Source organism: Ambystoma mexicanum, chromosome 10 (genome assembly GCF_040938575.1).
Source record: "Ambystoma mexicanum isolate Mex_15411 chromosome 10, UKY_AmexF1_1, whole genome shotgun sequence".
Classification (NCBI taxonomy): domain Eukaryota; kingdom Metazoa; phylum Chordata; class Amphibia; order Caudata; family Ambystomatidae; genus Ambystoma; species Ambystoma mexicanum.
This window is the reverse complement of record NC_090932.1, coordinates 1,094,345,246-1,094,367,485: the sequence shown is the minus strand read 5'-3', so window position 1 is coordinate 1,094,367,485 and position 22,240 is coordinate 1,094,345,246. Positions and strand designations below refer to the sequence as shown.

At 49.7% G+C, this 22,240-nt stretch overlaps 1 protein-coding gene across 6 annotated transcripts in view; it reads right to left on the bottom strand.

The window, feature by feature from the left end:
• The window catches only part of DUSP11 (dual specificity phosphatase 11), a 494,978-nt gene that overhangs the window by 238,022 nt on the left and 234,716 nt on the right, over nt 1-22,240 (bottom strand). For all 6 annotated transcript variants that reach the window (XM_069618930.1, XM_069618928.1, XM_069618926.1 and 3 more), the window contains one exon: nt 6,987-7,110. In XM_069618930.1, the coding sequence (XP_069475031.1) occupies nt 6,987-7,110 (124 nt within the window). The remainder of the gene's footprint in view (nt 1-6,986; nt 7,111-22,240) is intronic.

The following is a 22,240-nucleotide window of genomic DNA, read 5'->3' as shown; positions in this document are numbered from 1 at the left end:
GACATCCTTGCACAGTCAGCAGAAAGCCTTCAGGGCTAGCCAGACGGCTAGCCAGACGGCCCTCAGCTCCAACAGATTGATATGGAGTCTGGACTCTGACGGAGACCAACGACCGCTGACTGTCAACTCGTTGGCATGAGCTCCCCATCCCGTGAGGGATGCGTCCGTCACGATAGTCATCTCCGGCCAGGGCAGCCAAAATGGAGCCCCCCTCATCAGATTGCCTTTGTCGGCCCACCACAGAAGGTCCTGGGCGACCGAAGACAGCACCTGAACAGGGTCCGACATCCTGCCGGAGGGCTGAGGCCACTGGAGCTTGAGTGCCCACTGCAAAGATCTCATCCGCAATCTGGCCTCTGGCCCCAGAAGAATGCAGGATGCCATGAGGCCGAGCAGTCTCAAGAACTCGAATGCTGGGAGAGTCTGGGCAAGTTGAAACTCGTGCACCATCTGCCAGGAGCCCTCACCTGGGGAGGAAAACACTGCCCCAGGGACGTGTCGAGCACTGCTCCGATGTACTGGAGCCTCTGAGTTGGTGTCAAATGGGACTTCTTTAAGTTGAGGGAGAAGCCCAGCTTGTGGAGGGAGTGGCAGGTGACTGACAGATCCAGGACTTGCTTGGGAGAGCGCGTCCTGATCAACCAATCGTCCAGGTAGGGGTAGATGTGAATCCCCCCCCCCCCTTTCCTGAGATGTGCTGCTGTTAGGGAGAATTCTCTGTTTAGGCTGAATTTCCTAACCTAGTGAGTCCCCCCAGCAGCTTTGCTGGATTTTTGGGGTTTATTTTTTTTCTCCTGCCAAGAGTGAGACTCTTTTACCCTCACTCTTGGACATGATTTGAGTGGGTTCCTTTGACTCTAGATGGGTTTAATAGGCTATGGGGTCTTTTACTCCATAGAGCTTCATGTGTTTTTGTGATGTGTGTTACACAGCACCCTCAGTGCAGTAACACAGGGGTGTCATAGTGACCCCCCCAGTATAGACTCCATACCCTGGGACTGACTACTGTCTCCCAGGGCATGTAAAGTCACCATTGACTTTACTAGTCTTGAATTCTGAACAGAACCAGTACAAACCATCATATTGTGGATGTACTGGCTGGGGCAATTCGATTGCCCCGGGGTCTGTTAGTCGAGGGGGCACGTCTCCGTCCCCCCTGATCGAGTTTTGGCTGGTGGCAGTGGATACTACTTTTTATATTCAACCGCGAATATTTCTCTATGGGATTTTCCCATTGTTCGAGGCTATCTTTATTTATTTAATTACGATAGCCTCGAACATACCGCCGGTTTATTTAATTATTATTAATTCTCTGGTTGGCATTTTTTGCCAAAACTCGGTTCTAAAATGGCGTGTGTGTTCTCTTCTGTGACTCCAACCCAAGTCGAGCCCTTTGTTCCACTTTTTGGCGGGCTTCTCCACAGAAGCCCTCCAAAGTGGTGCCACTCTGTCTGGGGTACTTAGGAGGGGTGGAGGGGGATTTAGGCACCCTGGACTGAGTTGCCTAGGCAACTCAAGTCGCACTCCGTCCTGATTGGCCCAAGTGGCGAGCCGGCCGGCTCACCACTTAACATGTTTGAGTGACAGCTAGGCTGAGTGAATGGGGGTTTTCTGCATAAAAGCAGGGCTTTGGGGACTGGAACTTCAGAAGTCGCCACAGGACCTAAGAATCCGACGAGGGAGAAGCTGAGCCGACCTGCCACGACGACACCACCGGTGGAGCCCTGCTGGACCGTCTCACCACTTTTCCCAATGACAGGAGATCTCCCGCCGGAGAGTCTTCTTCCTTTGACTGGTGGGGATAACCAGTTTCAACGTCTTTTTCGCCTTCCCGACGCATCTCGTGGCCGCCTTGCTTGTGCCAAGCACCCCGGCAAGCGGAATACCACGTTTTACCACGACCGCGAAATAAAGGGTAATACCTTTAACCGGAACACTCTGCAGCTGGTTTCTTCCCTGGCAGTGCAACGACCTTCAGCTTTCCTCCAAGTCGAGATCTTCTGTTCCCCTGGACGACGCCGAGACTTGCACTCGCTGCCAGGAACAACTGCCACCGCTGGAGGATCCTTCCCACTTAAGGTACCGTGTTCCGCCTGGCTTCCCTTGCCACCGACTATACGGGGTAGATTTAGCCCCGAGCTTTCGAACCTGGGTTAGCCTGGGACACCCTGGCTAAACTTTTCTGAGCCTCTCTAAACTCTTTGCGAACTCTCTGCAAGACTTTCAAAGCCTAGTGTAACTGTGTGATCATGGGCTTATTTGTGCTCTGCTCTCTCTAAGAGTGGGCCCAGCCTATGGACTTTGGCTCACAAGTGACCTTTGCTCTTCTGCCTTGCTAATAGTGTTACTAAATCTTAGAGTGGTGTATCTTTCCATATTCTGTCTTTTTCCCTCCCTTCTTCATGAACTTATTGGAGTGCCATCTATAGTTAAGCGCTCACCTCTGCCTGGAAATAAGTGGTGTTAACAAAGACTTATCTGATAAGGAATAAGGGTTGTATATATTATAATAGTAACTGTGTTTAGAGTGTTTTACCATAAGGGTGCTGGAGTGTTTCAAACAGTGTGTTTTTAAATAAATAATTATATACTTCGATACCAAAGCTCTGGTCAGTGTTTGCTTGTATTATTGTATCTGAGTGCCTATTGTGTATACTTTGCATACTGCCTAACTCTTCTTGAGGGAAGTCTGACTGCTCAGCCACAGCTACTAGGTAAATCTGGGTGGTACAGACAGCTACCAAGTGGGTTTACTGCTAACACCTGTAGTCCTAAATCTTTTGCAGTGTTCCCAAAGGGAACTGCACAGGTTTCTGCCTAACAGCTGCCACCACTACCATGAGCTTGGTGAAGACCCTCGGGGCGGAGGTCAATCCGAACGGCAGGACCCAAAACCGCAAACCTCAGGTACTTCTTGTGCTTTGGATGGATCGGCACATGAAAATAAGCGTCCTTGAGGTCGAGAGACACCAACCAGTCCTGAAGTTGAAGAGCCTGGAGGACTTGAAAGTAACCATCTTGAACTTGTCCTTCCTGAGGAGTTTGTTGAAACTGCGCAAGTCCATGATGGGTCTCAATCTCCCGTCTTTCTTGGAAATCAAAAAATAAGGGGAATACCATCCCTTGTTCCTCTCCGCTATGGGCACCAGTTCTATGGCGCCTTTCTCCAGCAGGGATTGAATTTCCTGCGCAAGGAGCAGATCCGGACTCCCCAAAGAGAGATTCCCCGGTGGATTGTCTTGAGGCCTCTGCCGGAAAGGAAGACTGTAGCCGTGGGTTACGATCTCCAGAACCCACACATCTGAAGTAATGGCGCGCCACTCTGCAAGATGCTGCGTCAGCCTTCTCCCAACTGGCGAACCATGGGACATGGCCTCATGACTGAGCTGAAGCAGCTGCTGCGTTGCCCGAGGGCAAGGAAGAAACAGCCCGAGCGTCCTTGGCACCTCAAGTACCTTGATTTCCACCTCTGGCACTCCTACGGTGGCCCCTTTGACTAGCAGCTCCTTTCGCTTTACCAAAGGATGAGTAATAACTAAAAGGAACCTCCCCTCCATTGCTGTCCCCTAGGACGAAAAGGCAAAGGTTGGCGAACTGCAGCGTTCCCAACGACTGCGCTGCAGCTTTTGAGGTCTGCAACCTCAAGGCTCTCGTCAGCCTTGCTGCCAAAAAGATGGACACCATCAAAGGGCATGTTGAGGAGCCAGGCCTGCACATCAGAAGCAAACCCCGACTTCCGCAACCACGCAAACGTGCGTATCACGGTGCTCGCCGCCATGGACCAGCTGACACAATCTGCCATGTCCAAACCCGACTGAACGGCCTCACACATGGCATCCTTGCCATCCTGAACCATGGCAAGGAAACCATCCCGTTCGTCCCCTTCGGGAATATGTTCAGCCGCTAAGGAAACCCAGTTCCACAGAGTGTGCGTGAAATGTGACAAGGCACATACGGAGTTGGCTGCCTGAAGCGCCATACCCCTGAAGAAAACACTTTCTTCGCTCAGCCGTCAAAACGCTTGTCGTCCCTATCAGGAGGGATGGTAGGATACGACGCCTGCTTTGCCGGGGCCGTAGCCGCCTGCACCACCAAACTCTCCGGAGTGCGGTGCGTGGACAAGTAGCAAAGGTCACTACTGGCTGGGCGGTATTTTCGCGGCAAAGACTTGCCCACTGCCGGGAGACTCTCCAGAGCAGTCCAAGCCGCTGCCACTCTTCTTTGCAGAGCCATATGGAATGGCAGTACCGGGTCAGTGGGTGGACCTTGATCGGGCATATCCGTAAGGTCATCCTGCACAAAATGAACTGGGGGCGCCGACCACCCCAAGTAGTAGGTGACCCTCGACAGAAGGCGCCGGTACAATGACTCGGCATGGGTGCCAGGCACAGGCCTACAGAACTCCACCTCCGGAGAGGTGTCCAGACCACTGGCGTTATGCAGTGACTGACGCAAGTCCTCAATCTGGCTATGACCAGAAAGAATCTCATCTTATACCGTGTCCGGAACCAACCCATCATCAGAACCCTCATCCAACTCGGAAATATAATCCATAGGCTGGACAGTGGGCACTGAATAGGGGAGAAAGATGTTGTGCCTTGGCCAGAGCCTTTCCAGGGGGTTCCCCCATGCCACGGGGTACCTCCGACACCACACCCTCGAAAGGCGTTGAGCAAAACGGCGTCGAGCGCGGCGCTGGCAACCTCAATGGCCTCGACACAGGCCTCAAGGGCAGAGCCCCGAGCGTGTCCTTCGACAGCCTGGGCGTCGACAACTTCCTCGGAGGCGGAGCCTCGAGAGAGTCCGTCGACGACTTCGGCGCCACCGGCTTCGACGTCTTCTTCGAAGACTTCACAGGTGCACACGGGCTCGAGCGTGTCGAGAACCGGGACCTGGAACGGGCAGGACTGGAACGATTCCCCTTGTCCAAGCGGGACCTCTCCCGCGAATCGTGCCGACCACCCGAGCCCGAAGGCGTACGAGCGGTGTCTCCAGTACGGTCACGACCGACCCCTCTCGGAGGCGCGGACGGATCGGAGCCCTGCGATTCAAGAATCGCCAACATAGCCTTCCCGAAGGAAGCCCACTCCTCCGGAGAGGATCGCTTGGTGGGATAAGAAACCCGCCGACGGGCCGAGTCCTCGGAAAAGGACGGGGAAGGCGACTGATGACGGTGCTTCCGGGAGTGCCTCGAAGAGGCAGAGGAGTGGCGGTACCCACTCCAGAACCGAGACCCCCCCTAGACTTATGACTACGATGCGGACAGTCGCCCCTCAAATCGTCCGTCGAAAGCCCAGTGGACCTCGCCCTCTGGGGCTTGGACGCCTCACTGACCAACAACTTCTTACATTCCTGCAAGGCCTTGGACGTAAGCGACTGGCAGTCGACACAATCATCCGTGTCGTGGGCCTCCCCGAGGCACCAGAGGCAGGCGCTGTGCGAGTCCATCACTGACATCTTGGACCTGCAGTCCCCACACTTCATGAAGCCGGACCCGGGGTGGAAGCTTCACGAAGAACATACTTCACAATACGAACAGGTTCAAAGAACCGGGAAATAAGCTCCAAAGAGTCGAGGTGCGCCGAGATCTCCGAAGCGAACACGTTCGCGGAAAAAAACGGAACTGAGGCTACAGGTGTCGTGCGTCCTACTTATGACATCCAGTGACGTCGGCCGTCGGAGGAGGTCCTCGAGGGCGGCGTATCAACGCAGGACGCCGAAAGATTTTCCGAAGCAGCACAGCAGTGGTGATTACTGTCAGATACGGAATACGTCGGAGGACCCAATCCCCTCGAAATTAGCTTATGGTAACAGTGGAATTTCCAGACTGCCCCTTACCCTCATGTGCCAGCTTGCAGATGCTTGTGTTGCAAAAGGGATGCAAAGTAATTACTTGAAAGAGAGGGAATGACAGGGGTAATGTTAGCTAGAGAAATTAGACCAATCTGCAAAAGGCCAGTGGTGGGAGTACAGGATTGCAGGTTGTTTTGCCTTAGGACTACTTCCCCATGCCCTAAATGACACCCCTCCAAGATCTACCACCTTACACTACACCCCCACCGCCCCTTTCCACAGGGAGCTGCCACAGGCTCAGCCATTAGCACATCAACACTAAACGACCCATGACAAAGCTCTCTTTTTCAGCTCATTCTCACACTCCCACACTAGTGGCTAACCAGATTCAAAGCGCTGTAGTTTATCAGATCTTGGGCTTGTCCGTATGGATAACCTAACACCCACGTTGCTATGCCAAACCTATAGAAGGCAGATCGGCACAAAGCAACTCAGTACTTCTGACCTACACCCATTAACGCCACAGGTTTTGCATTGCATCTGTCCCACTATTGAACCCCACCCCAGCCTTTTCTAACAGAGCCAAGGACAGCGAAGCCACCAATAGTGGCAGAAGATCACTAAACAAGACCACTCAATATTACATTACACCCAAAACAGGCATTATTACACAATGTAATGGTAGTCAATTTATCGATCTTAAAAGGATGAAATGCTGAGTTGGCTTGCTTGGACTCAAACCTGAGATCTACAGGTAGACTGTAGATAACAACCAGAAGCTCTTAACTCAGTGAGCTACAGGATTAGAGGTGTCAGACGTACCTGCCTTCATCTAAGTGAACCATTTCACCCTTTCTCTGGTTCTCAGCAGAAACAACTTCAGTACATACTATGGCTCTGCAGATTTACTCCATTGGGTAGTGATTGAGGCACTGCAGCTTAAATCTACCACACTTTTGCTCAACCAGCAGATGGTCATCCACAACATTAATCACAGAACTGAAGAATTTCTACCAAATTACAAATACAAAAGTGCTTACAGTGAATTTGAGGTTCCACAAAAAACATGGTGATGGCACCATAGGTAATGCAAAGACAGACAATCATCCAACCAGTCATTATGAAATGAAAGAATCACATGCAAAGCACAAAAAGGGAGCGAACACATCGATCCACCAACCAAGAAAACTCACCATTGTCTGCATTTTCAGTCAGAAATGTTGTCACAGTACTTTGGAACTGTCGGATAGTGTGGGCATCTGGGATTACTTTACCAGCCGTGAAAATCTTCAAGTGAGCCAGTGTTTTGGGCAGTGCCTATTGTACAAAAGACAAGATAACTCTTTGGTCACTCACAGCAATCTCGTAATTGCCCTCAAATCTTCAGTCATTGCAATCACTCCATTGAAAATGGCCTAGAAAATAATATATTTATTGTGTGTGTGGGTGTAACATGCAGATCATGTTGCTTGGCCGGACCAGTATCCAGTCTTTTTAACTAAATATTTATGTAGACATGCACATATACCAAAAATGTTACGACAAACCATAACAAAAATGTATGTGGGGGTGGGGTAAAGGGTTAAATATTGTGGGGAAATGGTTGGGGTGGATTTTAGTGGCGGGAAACAGGGTTTTGGGTGGGGGAGGGGGGTTAACGCCCCTGCCCCAAATAAAATGTAAATAAAAATGTGTTATGTTTCTCGTTGCAAAATTGTCAGTATAAGTGCATTCGTTATAAAATAGGTTATAAAAGACATGTAATCATCCCGGCCCAGCCCAGCACTTTAATCTTCCAGAGGGTGATAATATTAACACCATTGACATAAATTGACATCAATTAGAGTATCACTGCACAACAACTGTATGCTGATTGATGGTCATTAATATTTAATATCTTAAGCAATGCTAAGGCAAATAAGCTACTTCAGTTAGCCAAGTTCCTGCGTCACAAATCTATGCAATTGCTGCTGTCAAGGGTAAGAATGATAAAATGCAATCCCACAAGTCAACCTCCGGGTCTCCCTTTGATGATCAGGGTAAAAATGAATGCATTTTGTTTCAATCACAGGGTACTGCTTCCCCTTGTACAGAGGTGGTACCAGGCCACATTACTCCTCTGGCTGTCTGATAGAATATCTCCTGATGGCAGGGACATTAAAGGTCTCCTGCCATGCAGATGACAAAGCAAAGGTGTAAAAACTGGAAAGGCTTGCCCACCCCCACAAAGGAGAACACATACTTCATGATGTATGCAGATCTCAACCCATCCTTGTGCAGCGGTCCTAGGAAAGAGGGCATGCAAGCCTTGAAAGGGAGTTGTGAACAGAAGTAGTTACGATCTGGCGTTCCCCAAATGCACATCTCCTTCAACAAACTCAAGGTCCTAGAGGAGTGCGCTATAGAGAACTAAAATCCTAGCATGTATTTCTAACAAACTTTTGTCCGCCCATGACGGGAGAGAATGCTGTAAACGTTTTCTATTGCGGTCCAGTATTAGAGACTCATGCCTAATGTTGGGTGCTAGCGTCATAGTGATGAAGTCTAACCATGCTGCGCTTTGTACTAGGAGAATTATCTGGTCTCTCTTATATGGAGGGAGACTTGATTCTGGGGAATGTGTTTTAATGCGACATTACAAATGCCACAATGAACCTGCACATTTGAATATTCATTTTGATCTGTTCCAATTGTGCAAGACTTTTTATAAGATGTGTAGGACTTGCATTTTTTTTAAAAAACAAGTGTGACTCGCTTTTAACAAGAAAGGGTGTCTAAAAAAAGATTAGTTCAAATTAGGGCTTAAGCCCAGAGTGTTGAGTACATTATTGCTGGGGGGGACTCCCTTCATGCTCCCCCTTCCCCACCACCCCTAGCCAAACTCCCCCTTTAGCACCATAACCCTTAAATACATGTACAGAATTTGAAGTAATTTGAAGTAATTGCTCTGTTAAAACAACTCTTCAGACCCAAACACCAAGGAGGGGTAGGCCTCCCCCGACATCGAACGATATTATCAGGCTGCGCAGTTGAGAGTCCTCATCCCACATCTCAGAGACAGGAAAGACCTGCAGTGGGTCCAGCTGGACAACGACAACCTGTCCCCTGTGACGCTATCGGACTGGCTATGGGTCCCCAGACCACAACGCACACAAAAATTGCACAACCACCCAATACTGGGAACCATATGGAATGTATGGAAGGAGGGGAAAAGGGATGGTGGGAGTGACCACATGGCCATCCCCCTTGAGCCACCTCTGGGCCACAGGGATCAGAGAAGACATCCCGGAGCACTCTAGATATCAAACCCAAGCCAAAGACCAACAACGCTGGAAGATTCAGAATCGCGGTAAAACACACATGACAACGAGACTCGTCCTCCATCCAACAGCCCAGAGGTGATCAGGCCTGTCGCACCGAACTAACAAATGCAAGCCAACTGAGACCAACATCCCATCTTGCGCTAAGCACAGACTAAGTCTTCACCAACAAAATGGACAAACTCGCCAGACCGTCTGGGGGAAGGGAGAGGCACTAGAAACACAACGCAAAAGGGAGAGGGGGGTTTAATTCTGTTAACAGCATTACTCTTGTTTAATCTCAATAGCATATTGATGTACCTATGTGAATACAACATGAATGTACTCGTACATATTACCCTTGTGTTTCAAAACCAATAAAATTTGAATAAAAAAATAATCTTCAGGAATATGGTCTCTTTAATACGAACACGTATACCCACCAATTCTCTGTTCCCACTATATAGAAGGGGAAATCTGCTTTCATCACCTCATTATATCCCAAAATTACGGTGAAGAGGTCTGCAAGCCATGACTAGCTCTGCGGTTGACCCAAGTAGCACAGGAGCAGTCATCATGCATCCCGAGCCACAGCTGGAAACCAAGATGTAGGATCAGCCCGCTTTCGCTAAAACAGATGAACACTTTGCCCGCAGACCACTAATCGCAGTCAGGCATTATGAGAACCAGCTGCCTTCAATTGTAGAACTGGTTGTGACAAATCCTTGGAGGTCGTCCCTTCTCGCCTAGAGGGAGCCCATTCCCATGAGGCCACTACCGGACAGTCCCCCTGGATCTGTGTGATTTGTTTGTGGTGGAATTGTGTTGTTTTTTGGTAGTTTTTGTCACAATATATGCCGGGGGAGACCCCCCTCAAACACCCAAACTCACCATATTAAGCATTACCCTAAACGCACACCCCACAATTTGCAGAAAAAATGGGGTCCCAAACATTCAAGCAAATCCACCAAGATCAAATCAGCCATGGTCAAATTGGACAATACCAGTCCCCCTTGGGGGTGGTGCTCATGAGGAAGCATGGAGCAATACAGAGCGGAACCAACATGAACTGTATTTATCTTGAACAAGGTAAACTACTGGAAATATAAAGGGAAGCAGGACCATTCAACCTGGAGGCACCGCGAGCAGAAGGGAAGGGATTGCCCGCTGAGCCTGTAGCTGTTGACCAGGATGTGACAAGGGAAGTCACAGCGTCCTTCCGTGCTCCTGAGAGGAGCAAAGAGCCATGGTCGGAAGGGGCCAAGGATCCCGGCGTGGAAGAATGTCACCAGAAACTGTCAAGCAGGCACACGCAGCATGCCAACAGGAAGCAACAACGAAGAGCCGTCTGTAGAAGTGAAGAAGCCTGAGGCCGAGGGGGAACAACCGGGAGCACACGCAGAAGGTACAGGGCTGCCCGGGGACTTCGAAGGGGCACAAGAAAGCTTTGTAAAGGGGTCTTGGACCCGAATCAGAAAGCGAGAAGCAAAGTAGTCTGGGGCCCAACAAGAGAAACTGAACCAAAGGGCAATGTGACCTAAGTAAAAGGGTTTGCGACCTAAAAAAGAAGCCGAACCAAAGGGGTCTGGGACCGGTACCAGAGAAAGAAACAAAGGGGTCTGGGACCGGTACCAGAGAAAGAAACAAAGGGGTCTGGGACCGTATGAGAGTAACCGAGTGAAAGGGGTCTGGGACCGATGAAGAAGAAAAAGTTTTGAAGGAGTCTGGGATGCAAGTCAGTCCCTGGCAGGAGAGTACACCGGGGCTGTCTATTGAACTGCTGTCAGAGGCCAGAGAAAGGCCAGGGGAAGGGCAATACTACCCACCTTTTTTGAACGGCCATCCTCTTGACATCAAGGTTTTGAGTTGGAACTTTGCTTTATTTGTGAACTGAAACTATGTGTGACGCCTTTTGAAGGGGATAACAATCCGGGGATGGGAGCAATTCCCTCAGAAAATAGTCCCTCTAGACTCCTGGCCTGGTAGTCCGCTTGCAAGAAGAAAAGAGCCATTCTTCCACATTAAAGACTCACCAACATTTGATCTTTAGTTAGGTGTAAGGGAAGGAAATAGGTTTTGGCACTGGACAGTGGACGTTTGGTTTCAGACATTCTGGCATATCCTTAGTATTAAGTTGCGGTAGGGAAAACCCTCCTAGAGTTGGGTTTTTCCTCCTCTATTTTGCTGAATAAAAGTCTTTAGTAACAATCACGCCAACTGTGCGTCAGTCTCCTCCTTCCACACGCTTACATGGTCCAGGTGAAAGAAGGGAGGTGCGGGGTGTGGGAGGATCATGGCCCCATATAAGGCAGAGAGGGAAAGGGGTAGTTTGCGTCTTTGAGAAGACTGATGTTCACAGGCTTTTGGAGAAAGGAGACTTAGGGAGTTAGTGAGAAAGACAGGGAAGGGAAGAACCAAGGTGGCAGAGAAGAACCGAGGCAGTGGTGGAGGGGAGAACAGAGGCAGGAGGGGAGAAGAGGAGCGGTGGAGAAAGGAACTGAGGGGGGAGAGAGAAACTGAGGAGAAGGGGTAGAAAAGAACAGAGTTTAACCTCCAATCTCCGGCAAGGAGAGTGGCAGCTCGCTTCTCCAAGCCATTATCCTTCAAAACGTATTAGAGTGCAAAGAAGCAAAAGCAATCGGTCACAAACAAGTTAACCACACTGCTACATTTTCTTGGACACAGACAGGCAGTGTTAACAGCCACTTGAAAGGTTATGCCCACAACACAGAGTTTTGAGGGGACCAGAAGATAACTTTGAAATCCTCGGAGGGTGGTTTAATAGACCCTATGACACAAAGAAAGTACAGTCTACAAAGGTTACGCTCTGAGCACAATATCCTTTTAAGTGGCTGCAATGACATCCATTTGATTGGGATAAAGTTTGTGAAGAATCGCAACTTCCTGATTCGGACTTGGATAAAGGCTGAAAAAAAATGTCTGGGATGTCTAATGAACATTAGCAAGTCTCCATGAATCCTTATTTCATTCACCAAAACTGCCTTATCTGGACAGCTATTCTATTCAAAGTGTCCCTTATAAATCTCAAATAAGGCAGATCGAAGACCAGCGCCTGCAATTCAGACACCCATCGGGCTGAGGTAATCGCAACCAGAAATGCAACTTTCCACGAGAGGAACTTCAAGGAAGCTGTCGACATGGGTTCAAACCGAGGCTTCATCAAAGCAGAGAGAACCACATTGAGGCTCCACACTGGTGCAAACCTCTTCTCTTGGAGGAATGTCCGAAACAGTCCTTTCAGAAAATGCTTAACCAAGCGATCACTAAACAGAGCAGCATGGCGCCGTATTGTGAACCTAGAAATCGCAGCCAAATGCACCTTGATGGATGATGACGCCAGGCCCCCTTGCGCTAGATGTAACAAGTACGGGAGAACCTGGGCTGGAGAGACGTCCAACAGCTCTATCTCTGGGTGACCCTCACACCAAGCACAGAATCTCATCCATTTATGACCATACGATACATTGGTAGACAGAGCCCTTGCCGCTTCCAAGATCTGCTGACACTCCGGGGAGATATCTAGCCGGCTGAACTAGTCAGGAGCCACGCAGCCAGGCTGAGACGCTGGATTGTGGTGCCACACTCTGCCGTCGTCCCGAGACAGGAGATCCTGGTCCGCTCCTAGACGAAATGGCTCTTCCACTGCTAGGTGAAGGCGATCCGAAAACCACGTCTGCCTGGGCCAGAACGGGGCTACCAAAATCACCCTGCACCGGTACTTACGTACCCACTGGATCGTCCGGCGAAGAAGTGAAAACGGGGGAAACGCATACGCGTCACCCACGGACTCTGGCTGAGCCCCTCTGCTGGCAAACTTCGGACAATGTTTGTTTTCCCTTGTGGCAAACCAGTCTATCGGGGGAGACCCCAATTTCCGGAAGATTCTTGCCACCTGCTGTGTCTTTAGACGCCATTCGTGCAATTGACCAGTGTCACTGCTGAGCGGGTCCGCTTGAACATTCAGAACTCCCGGCAGATGGAAAGCTACAATCTGGATCCCTTGAGCCAGAGCCAGAGACCAATGCCAGACCTCCCTAGCCTCCTTGGACAGGACACAGGAATGTGTGCCGCCCAGTTTTCTCAAATAGAACATTGTGGTGGTATTGTCCGTCAACACCCTCACCATGCACACTGAATGCGAGGAAGAAACGACTTCAGACCCCAGTGCACCTCTCTCAACTCAAGCACATTGAAATGCAACAATGCCTCCTCCCGAGACCATAGGCCTCGGAATTTTGACATGTCGTGGTGCACCTCCCACCCCATCTAGGACGTGTCTGCCACAATCGTGAACTGATATTCCGGTTCCAGAAGGGGCATGGCCCCACACGAGATGGTCCGTGCAAGTCCACCACCGAAGGCCTTTCACCAACCCCTCGTTGACGACCACTTTGTCCGTCCACAACCCTTAACCTGTCCACAAGGAATTCCTCCACTGGCCTCATGAACAGGTGGCAATTTGGAATGAGCGGAATACATGACCCCATGGCTCCCAACAGCAACATGCAACTTTGGATCGAGACCACCGTACCCCGGCCCCACTCGCCAGCTTTTGACACGTCACCACTCTTTCGCTGGAAGGTTTGACCATTTTGTCCCGGGTAAAAAAAATGCACCCCGAGAAACACCAATTCCCTTGATGGCGAATCCCAGCCGTTGCAACAGGCCCATAGTCGCCATGAGGGACTCCCGTGTCCGGTCTGGCGACAGGCCCCTTACCAACCAATCGTCCAGGTAGGGGTACACATGATTGCCCTCCCTGCGGAGGAAGGCAGCCACCGGCGCCAGACACTTTGTGAATGTCCTGAGAGATGACTTCAGGCCAAATGGGAGGACACGGAACTGGTAATGATCCTCCCTGACCACAAAACGCAGAAACTTGCAGTGCTTTTGCCTCATTGGAAATGTGAAAGTATGCGTCTTGCAGATCCAACGACACCAGGAACTCGCCCGGTTGCACTGAGCAGATGACATCCTGAAGAGTGAGCATCTTGAACGTCAGGCGTTGGAGATACTTGTTCAGCGACCGAAGATCTAGATCCACTTGCAATTGGGCTTCTTCACGACTTAATACCGGGAGTACACCCGGTGGCCCCGTTCCACGATCGGAACTGGTTCTATCGCCCTTTTCTCTAGCATGAGTACCACCTTCTGTTGCAAGACTGACAGATGAGGTTGCGCCACATACAAGGGAGGAATAGTGACCGGAGGGCGCCGAAATTCCGAGTGGCCGAGACGTACTGTATCCAGCACCCATCGGTCTGAAGTTATAAGTTGCCACTCATCGGCGTGGCTCGCCACCCTGCCCCCCAGCAGATTCCCCATATGGCAGTCATTATTAAGACTTCCTCCCTTTAGCAGCCGAGGACTGGGAAACTTTCTTGCGCTGAGCTTGAAAGTCTCTGCTCTTCTGAGCCGACTGGACCGAGCACCTGTAGCCTTGAGACGAGTAGCCGGAGCGCCTGTAACTGCGATCACAGGAGGAAGCAAAGCGGGCATTACCAGAGGCTCCACGAAAAGCTCGAAAGGAGCGAAAAGAACGGCCACCTTGCAGGGAACCCAAAGACTTTGCCGTCTCAGTATCCACCTTCATCCCCTTTATGGCCTTGTCCATCTTCTCCCCAAACAAGTGTTCACCCTCACAGGGCATATCAACGACCTTATACTTGACTTCCGGGTGAAAATCCGTACACTTAAACCATGCACCACCCCATTATTGATCTGCTTAAATCCAGACTCTGCAAGGTCCACTGCAATATTGATGCTGTGGTTGGAGTCCTCCTCCCCTCCTCTAACCAACAGTATTGCCTCCTTGCAATGTTGTTCCGGGAGATGATCAAGAATCGGAGACAGCCTGTGCCACATCTCCCCATCATAACTGGCCAGAATAGCCAAGGAATTAGCAGCTTTTACTGTGGTAGCCCCCTCAGTTAGGACCTTCTTCCCAAAAGCGTGCTGTTTTCTGGCTGCACTGTCCGGGGGCGTAACACGCTTGTGTTGGCATCTGGCCTTGCGGGCTGCCGTTGCGAAACCACCAACTCGGGCGTGGGCTGCGACACAAGACATTTGGGGGTGGACTCGAGAGCCTTGCATTTCTTTTCCAGACGATCCTTCACTGCAGGCTCAGAAAAGGGGTGGCGCTTTGTGTGCAAGCTTTCCTGCCACACGTGGTCGAGAATCGGAACCGAGAAGACCGCCTTCCGGCGCTTCCCCATAGTTTTCCAAAACTCCACACAGCACAAAAAGTCTTAAGCTCCCGAGAAAACAAAACGTCCAAGTGTCTTCAGCTGCAGGGTTATTTTCCTAATCCCACCCCAACACGTATCTGGGCTTCTCTTTGCAACATTCAGAAATGGTGTGCTTGCCCACTTAACTGATCCTTATTTTCAATCTTGGGATATATTGGTTCCCTTTGTTTCGTTGTTAGGATAGTCTTTCCACCCCCCCACCCCCATTTGCTCTCGCCCCTTTGTAAGTCTCTTGGATATGGGAAATCCCGTACCTTGAGGTGTCTGGGGTCTGCTCCAGGTAACATGGGCCTCTTCAGCAGCAGTGGTGTAGCCCACCGCTTTCCGTTCATTTGCTTGGGTACGAGCCGTTGTTGCTTTCCACTTGTCTTAGCGTTCGTGTTCCCCTTCACTTTGTCGTGATGAAGGCCGCTACTCTGCTTGGTTCCGTGCAGCACTCCTCTCTGCTTTCTCGTGAGGAGGGAAGCAGTCCCTTTATTCTTTGCCATTCATTTTAGCTGCTGTTTGCAGGCACATGGCCCACCACGTTTGTGGCTTGGTCGCACCTCCAGATAGGTTTCAGCAGGGACTGCCATTATGTCTCTGGTCCTGCCCCGCTGTGGAGAATCCGGCAGATCCCACTCTAGAATCTTGCCTAAAGTTTCCTCCCAGGTGGCCAGGAGAGGGCAGACACTTCCTGGTTCAAATCCTGAGGGTGGTGTACTGCAGGAGAATCACCTGGGCGGAGACAATGCCCAGGGTAATGGGGTGATTTCGCAGGGCGAGACACAGTATTTCTCCTTGGAGGGGGATGATCTTACCACCGAGCTAAAAAGGAGGAAATGGCTTATTGCCATTTTGATATATCTCGAACTCCTGTTAAGAATGGAAGGGTGAACTCTGAGGGTGTGATCAAACAAAAGGTTGTCTCCAAAGAACAGGTCTTTCATAAACCTAAAATCATATATCCTCCCCAATGCCAAAAATATGCTAAAAAGGATGAAAATATGGCCTTCTCTGTACCATCTGTCTCTAAAAGAGTTAAAACATATAATCCCTCTCTTAACATCAAGGAAGGTAAAAACACTGTGAAATAATAAGGACGAAAAAAAACCTAATTTCCTTAAAAAGGAATACATGTTCCAGAATCCCTCAGGGACTGTGACAAAGATGAGTGCTGAAGAGGCAAGCAGAACTAAATCACAGGCAGGACGACTAGCAGCCTGGGCCAAGGTCAGGCAATTAATCTTAAGGGCCCGCACCTGAATCCAGTTAACATCTGGGGGGCATAAAAGGCTGCTGCAGGAAGGAGCAGTAGAGAGAAGCTGGAGCAGGAGCTGGATAGTTGGCAGCAGTAGCAGAAGAAGCAGAGCACACGGCTTGCAGTTCACTAGGATGTATGACTACAGAAGGGACGCCATAGTGAAGGAAGAGCAGATTTCACCTGCAGGCTCAGAGTTGGTTCTGTGCTCACAAACCCTACGTTGCTGTGGCTTTATTGGAAGAGTGTGGGATAAGCTAGCAGTCTGGCCAGGTGTGCTAATTGCTGTGAATGCAGAGCTGAAGTCGTGCATCTACCGAGGCCCGTTTGAAGAAGCAAGCCAAGGCAAAACGGAGAAAGAAGACTCCATTATCAAAGCCGGATCTGAGACACCCGTGCAGCAGAGTGGTGTGGGTCCCAAGCATGCCTGAAGTAGCAGTAGCAAGTCCGGAAGTAGACGCCTCCCGCAAACAATGTGTCTTTAGATCCGGTGAGTGAAGCTCTGTACCTCCAAAGAACAAAAATGACCTAGCATGTAACTGTAGCCAGCAGAATTCACACTTGCGTAGAAGTTGGCGCAAGTGAAGTTGTTCACAGTCGTGGGAAGTCTTCTATAACAAAGGGAATTTGTATCACGCATTTTTAGCACAAGGTAAATCTTTCCTTTTTCATTGTCGCCTTTAAAACCAAAAAAGGGATTTATTTATTTATTGTTTGCTTGTTAGGCGCTTATACAATACGAATATACTGTTTCAAAGCACCCACAGGGCAGGGAGGGAGGGTGGGAAACAATTACAACACAAAACTAAGATCATAGGCGAAAGAGGGAGGAGGGACGAACCTACTAGGCCTTGTGAGTATTCAGAATGTGCAAGTGCAGAAAGGAAGAAGGAAGAGGGGGCAAGTGCTGGTAAGTCCAAGCTCGAGGGTGAGACTTGGACAAAGTGCTAGGAATGATTGAGTGCTACATGGCCTGGGCTGTGGGAGGTATAAATGAGAGTCAGGGCAAAGGATGTGCAGATGCAAATTGCTGTGGAAGACAGGAGCTGGGGAGAATTGGTGTGGGAGGTCAAGTCCCCAAAAGGTGCGTAAGGGCCAGGACACCAATACAGCACCTGTGAGATTAGCAGAGAAGGCGGGAAGGAGAAGGAGTAGAAGAGAAAAGTCTTAAGGAGCTTACGGAATTTGAGAAGATCCTGCTCAAGGCACAGGGAAGGGAGAGGCTATTACAAAGGAGGGAGCATGCAGAGGAGAAAGAGCAACCCCCTGCTTTTTGTTTAGCAAAACTCTTTACACACAAGAAGTTGGTGCCAGAGGAACAAAGTGGTCTAGTGGGAAGAGTATTTTGTGAGATATAGTTGAAGATTGTGTGGTCCCCTGGCCCAGACAGCCTTGTGGATGATGCAGAGGGATTTGAATTTAATCCGTGCAGCAACTGGGAGCCAGTGAAGAATGCGGTCCCTGGGCTTAAGGCCGAGGATATGTCTTGCTGCCCTATTCTGGATAAGATGAAGAGGTTGTAGAGTGGTAGAAGGCATATTCAGGAAGAGGCTGTTACAGTAGTCAAGTCTTGAGAGAAACAGGGCTTGAGTCTCATAGCCTGTCACATAGACAGGCTATGTGATAGGCTATGTGTCTATGTGACTCACTTGAGTCACATAGACACTTTCCCACAGCCTCTGAGGGAAAGTGAGAAAAGGAAGAATTTCTTTGAGAAGGAAAAGCTGATAGTTGGTCTTCTTGGCAATGGCCAGAGCGTGAGGGAGGAAGGAGAAAGGAGTCGAAGATGAGTCCAAGGTTTCTGGATGCAGTTGAAGGTGTAGGGGGCCATGGATGATGGACAGAGAGGGGAAGAATGAGGGAGCAGGGGTCCCAATGGGAAGGATCTCAGTTTTACAGGCGTTGAGGCAGAGGTCATTGGAGGTGATTGGTAAAGTCAATTACTACTTCAGACCACTGTGGTACAAGAACATTTCACATCACAGAAAGGATGCGTATGAGAAACGGTTTCCCGATCCTTGTTAAAGCAGAATGGTGCTTGAATAAAAGACATATCTTGTATAACTATTTAGTTTCTGAAGTGAAAACAGACTTAACAGTCGGAAAACAAACCCTTAATACTTGTAGAAGTGGTTGAAGTCACGAACAGAACAATCATTATCCAAGCCAGTAGACAGCTCCTGTATAAAGTGAAACCAGACCAATTCAAATCTGAACACCGATATTCTGAAGTTGTTGAAGCCGATACTAACACAGAGTCCTCTGATACAAGGGTGACAAGGTTATCCAAAAGGTGGACAAGTGGCAATACAGCTTTGGGGTAACTACTGGATATCAGATACTGTACATAAAGCTTGGGAAGCGAGCTGGAACAATCTGTGAAGCTGAGGCTGTTGAAGATGAGAACAAAAAGAAGCAGTCTAGAAGCCGAGACAGATTCTTGTGGTAGCTTCAAGGCTGAAAGTAAAGGAAAAGAGGCTGCCCTTTTCTATAACATAGGAATAAGAGTGCCTTGCCAACCTGTAGAGGTCGAACAGTCTTATTTAAAGTTGCCTAACAATTTTTTTAATGTCTTTTTATTAAGATTCAACATGCGGAAAAACATTTGTTAACCATTCCCCTGCTTCGCCACGCCCCCAGCCACCCCCACTCAACTCCCCTTCTCCTCCTCAGCCAAGAGTGGCGGTTGTTGGGAAGCGTTCATTGTTCAGCGATGCAGCTAATATAATAGCAGTTTTAGTCTTTGGGGGCATCATTGGGCTCTGTATTCCTTCTTTAGGATTGCAAATCGTGATAGCGGATTGCTCATCGCGTAGGAGGCCCATTTTAGGGCCACCAAGTCCCATACTTTGCGGAACCAATCCTGAACAGTAGGAATGGATGTTCCTTCCCACCGCTGGGCAGTGAGAAGCATTGCAGCGATCGTAAGCAGTGTTCTGGCTTTTTGTCTCCCTCCAGACCCTCCTTTGCCTGTCTCCCCACCCAGTGCCACCAGTGTGTCCCACAGAGGCTCCCCTGCCTCTTCAAAAATCAAGGCCTGGGACTCGTGGACCTCCCTCTCCCTCCAAAATAACCTTATTTCTGGCCAGTTCCACCATATGTGGGGCCAGGAACCTTCCCCTCTGCATCCTCTCCAATACTGCTGCGAGGCCCCAGGATAAATCCTATGCAGTCGCCCTGGTATACAATGCCACTTGAAAACCAGTTTATCCCAAACTTCCTGCACTTGGGACGCTTTGGCCAACTTCGGGATCCTCCTCCACAGCTTCTCCCAAACATCCATGTCCAGCTCTCCCCCTATCGTCCTCTCCCAACTACCCATGTATGGCCAGGGCGGTTGAGAAGCAGCCTCGTCCAGGATCTTATGAAGGTTTGACATACCCCTCGCCCCGTTATGCGTCGTAAGGAACTTTCCGAATGGGGTAAGTTGGCGAGTCACCACCAACTTGACTGCCAGGTTTTGTAGCCAATGCCGTAACTGAAAATATAGCAGCCTTTCCTTCTCACCCACTTCGAAGAGTTGTTAATCTTCTAGTGGGGCCATGAAACATGTCCTTTAGCATCAGACATGCCCCTTTGCCATCTTACAAATGCCCCCTCTACATTCCTGGTGGGAAATCCGGGTCGATTCTCAGGTACTTTATCCCTTTAGAGCTCCATATGGATGGGGAGGTTTCCTTTAATTTTGCCACATACCTACCCTTAACCGTGAGGTTTAACAATTCTGATTTGGCTTATTTTAAGGCCTGAGACCTCCCCAAAGTCCTCCATAACTCCCCCCTGAACATTCTCAGCGACTCCACCAGGTTCGTCAGCGTAAGGAGTATGTTGTCCGCAAAAGCAACTACCTTGTGATAAACGCCTCCAAACAGGATGCCGTGTATCCCCCCGTGGTCCGCATTGTATCTAGCAATGGTTTCAACTATATTGCGTACACAGGGAGGGGACAGAGGGCAGCCGTGCTTGATTCCTCTTTGTAGTTTGTTCTCTTTAGACATCGACACATTAACTAGTAGGCGTGTCACTGGTTCCTTATAATTTGCCGTGACCATTCATAGGAACCGTCCCCCCCCACCCAGACCCATTTTTTCCATGACCTTGAATAGAAAGGTTGAATGCCTTTTCGGCGTCTAGAGATAAGAGGACCAAGGGAGTCAATGTTTTGTGCGCCTTTACTATTAGGCGAGTGACGCGTCTGATGTTATCAAACGTATGCCTCCCCTCAACAAATCCTGCCTGGTCTGGGTGTATCAATTCTGGTAGGTGTTTCTCCAGACTATTGACCAATATTTTGTATAAATGTTGGCATCCACGTTTATCAAGGCAATGTACGCTATACGCTGTGCATTTGGTGTGACCTTTATTAGGTTTAGGGAGAAGGATAAACTTTGCTTCCTCCATTGATGTCAAGATTTTACCTGTATCCCTGAAGTGGTTAAAAAGGCTGGTCAAGTGTGGGGCTAGAGTCCTTCCAAACACCTTATAAAATGTGGCAGTGAAGCCATCCGGTCCCTGTGCTTTGTCTGGGCGGAGTGCTGCTATCACTCTCCTTAATTCCTCCAGCGTTATCTCTTGCACAAGCTCCTTCCCCCACCTCCCCACACACACCGCATAAAAATCCAGCCCCTCCAAAAATACCATCTGCCTGCTTTCCCTTGGCCCCTGGGACGCATAAAGGTCCGCGCAGTATGCAGCAAAGCGGTCAGGAATTTCCCCTGTGAGGGAGTAGCATGATCCCTGGATGTCTATTATAACCTCTATGGTCTTACTTCCCATTGCCCCCCTTAGCAACCTAGTTAGGAGAACGTCGCATAGTACTTTTGGCATACTGATAGCAGTGGCCTCTCAGCCTTCTTAAGTCTGAGGACGTTGAGCTGTCCCACCGCTTGCTGGCATTCCCTTGTTGCCCTCCTTGAGGGTGTGGTAGCTGCTCGCCTCCTATTCTCCATCTTATTTTCCGAATTGGGACTTCAGATGCCTCAGCTGCTTCTCCCTGTGAGCCTTAGCCTCACACATTCCCTGTATCCTGCTTTTTTTGGACTCAAAGAAAACCTTAATCTTCGCCTCTAGTTCCCCCCTCATCACTGGGTCCCGCAACAACTCCCCCAGCATTCTCCAGCCCCAAACCCCAGGTCTGCATCCCTGCAGGTGCAGCACCATTGTGACAATTGCATTGTCCCATATTCCCAATGGTCTCACCTCTATTCCTTCCACCCTCCCCAGAAGAGGCGCCAACACCAACACAATCGATGGAGGACTGAGTTCTATGCACGCTAGAGAAGAAAGTAAATCCCTCCTTGTCCCCCCCTCACTCCTCTACACACGTCCTTCAGGCCCATTTCCTCAAACCTCTCCCGTATCACTGACAAGGCCACAGTTGCCTCCCGAGCTTCCATCTAGTCCCTGCGTCCAGGCAAGGTTTAGGTGTCCCATTAGAATTACGTGACCTTTCGCGATGGAGTGTCCAGCAGTTTCCTTGGGAACGCCTCCTGTCCTGCGTTTGGAGTGCATCTTAACGCCATTGTTTAAGCAATTCCCACATATTCTCCCAGCACCATTATGAAATTCCCCCTTTATCCACCTTAAGCCCCTTTATCTGGAAATCCATCACATTTCGGAGGGCAAGGGCAAACCTGCAC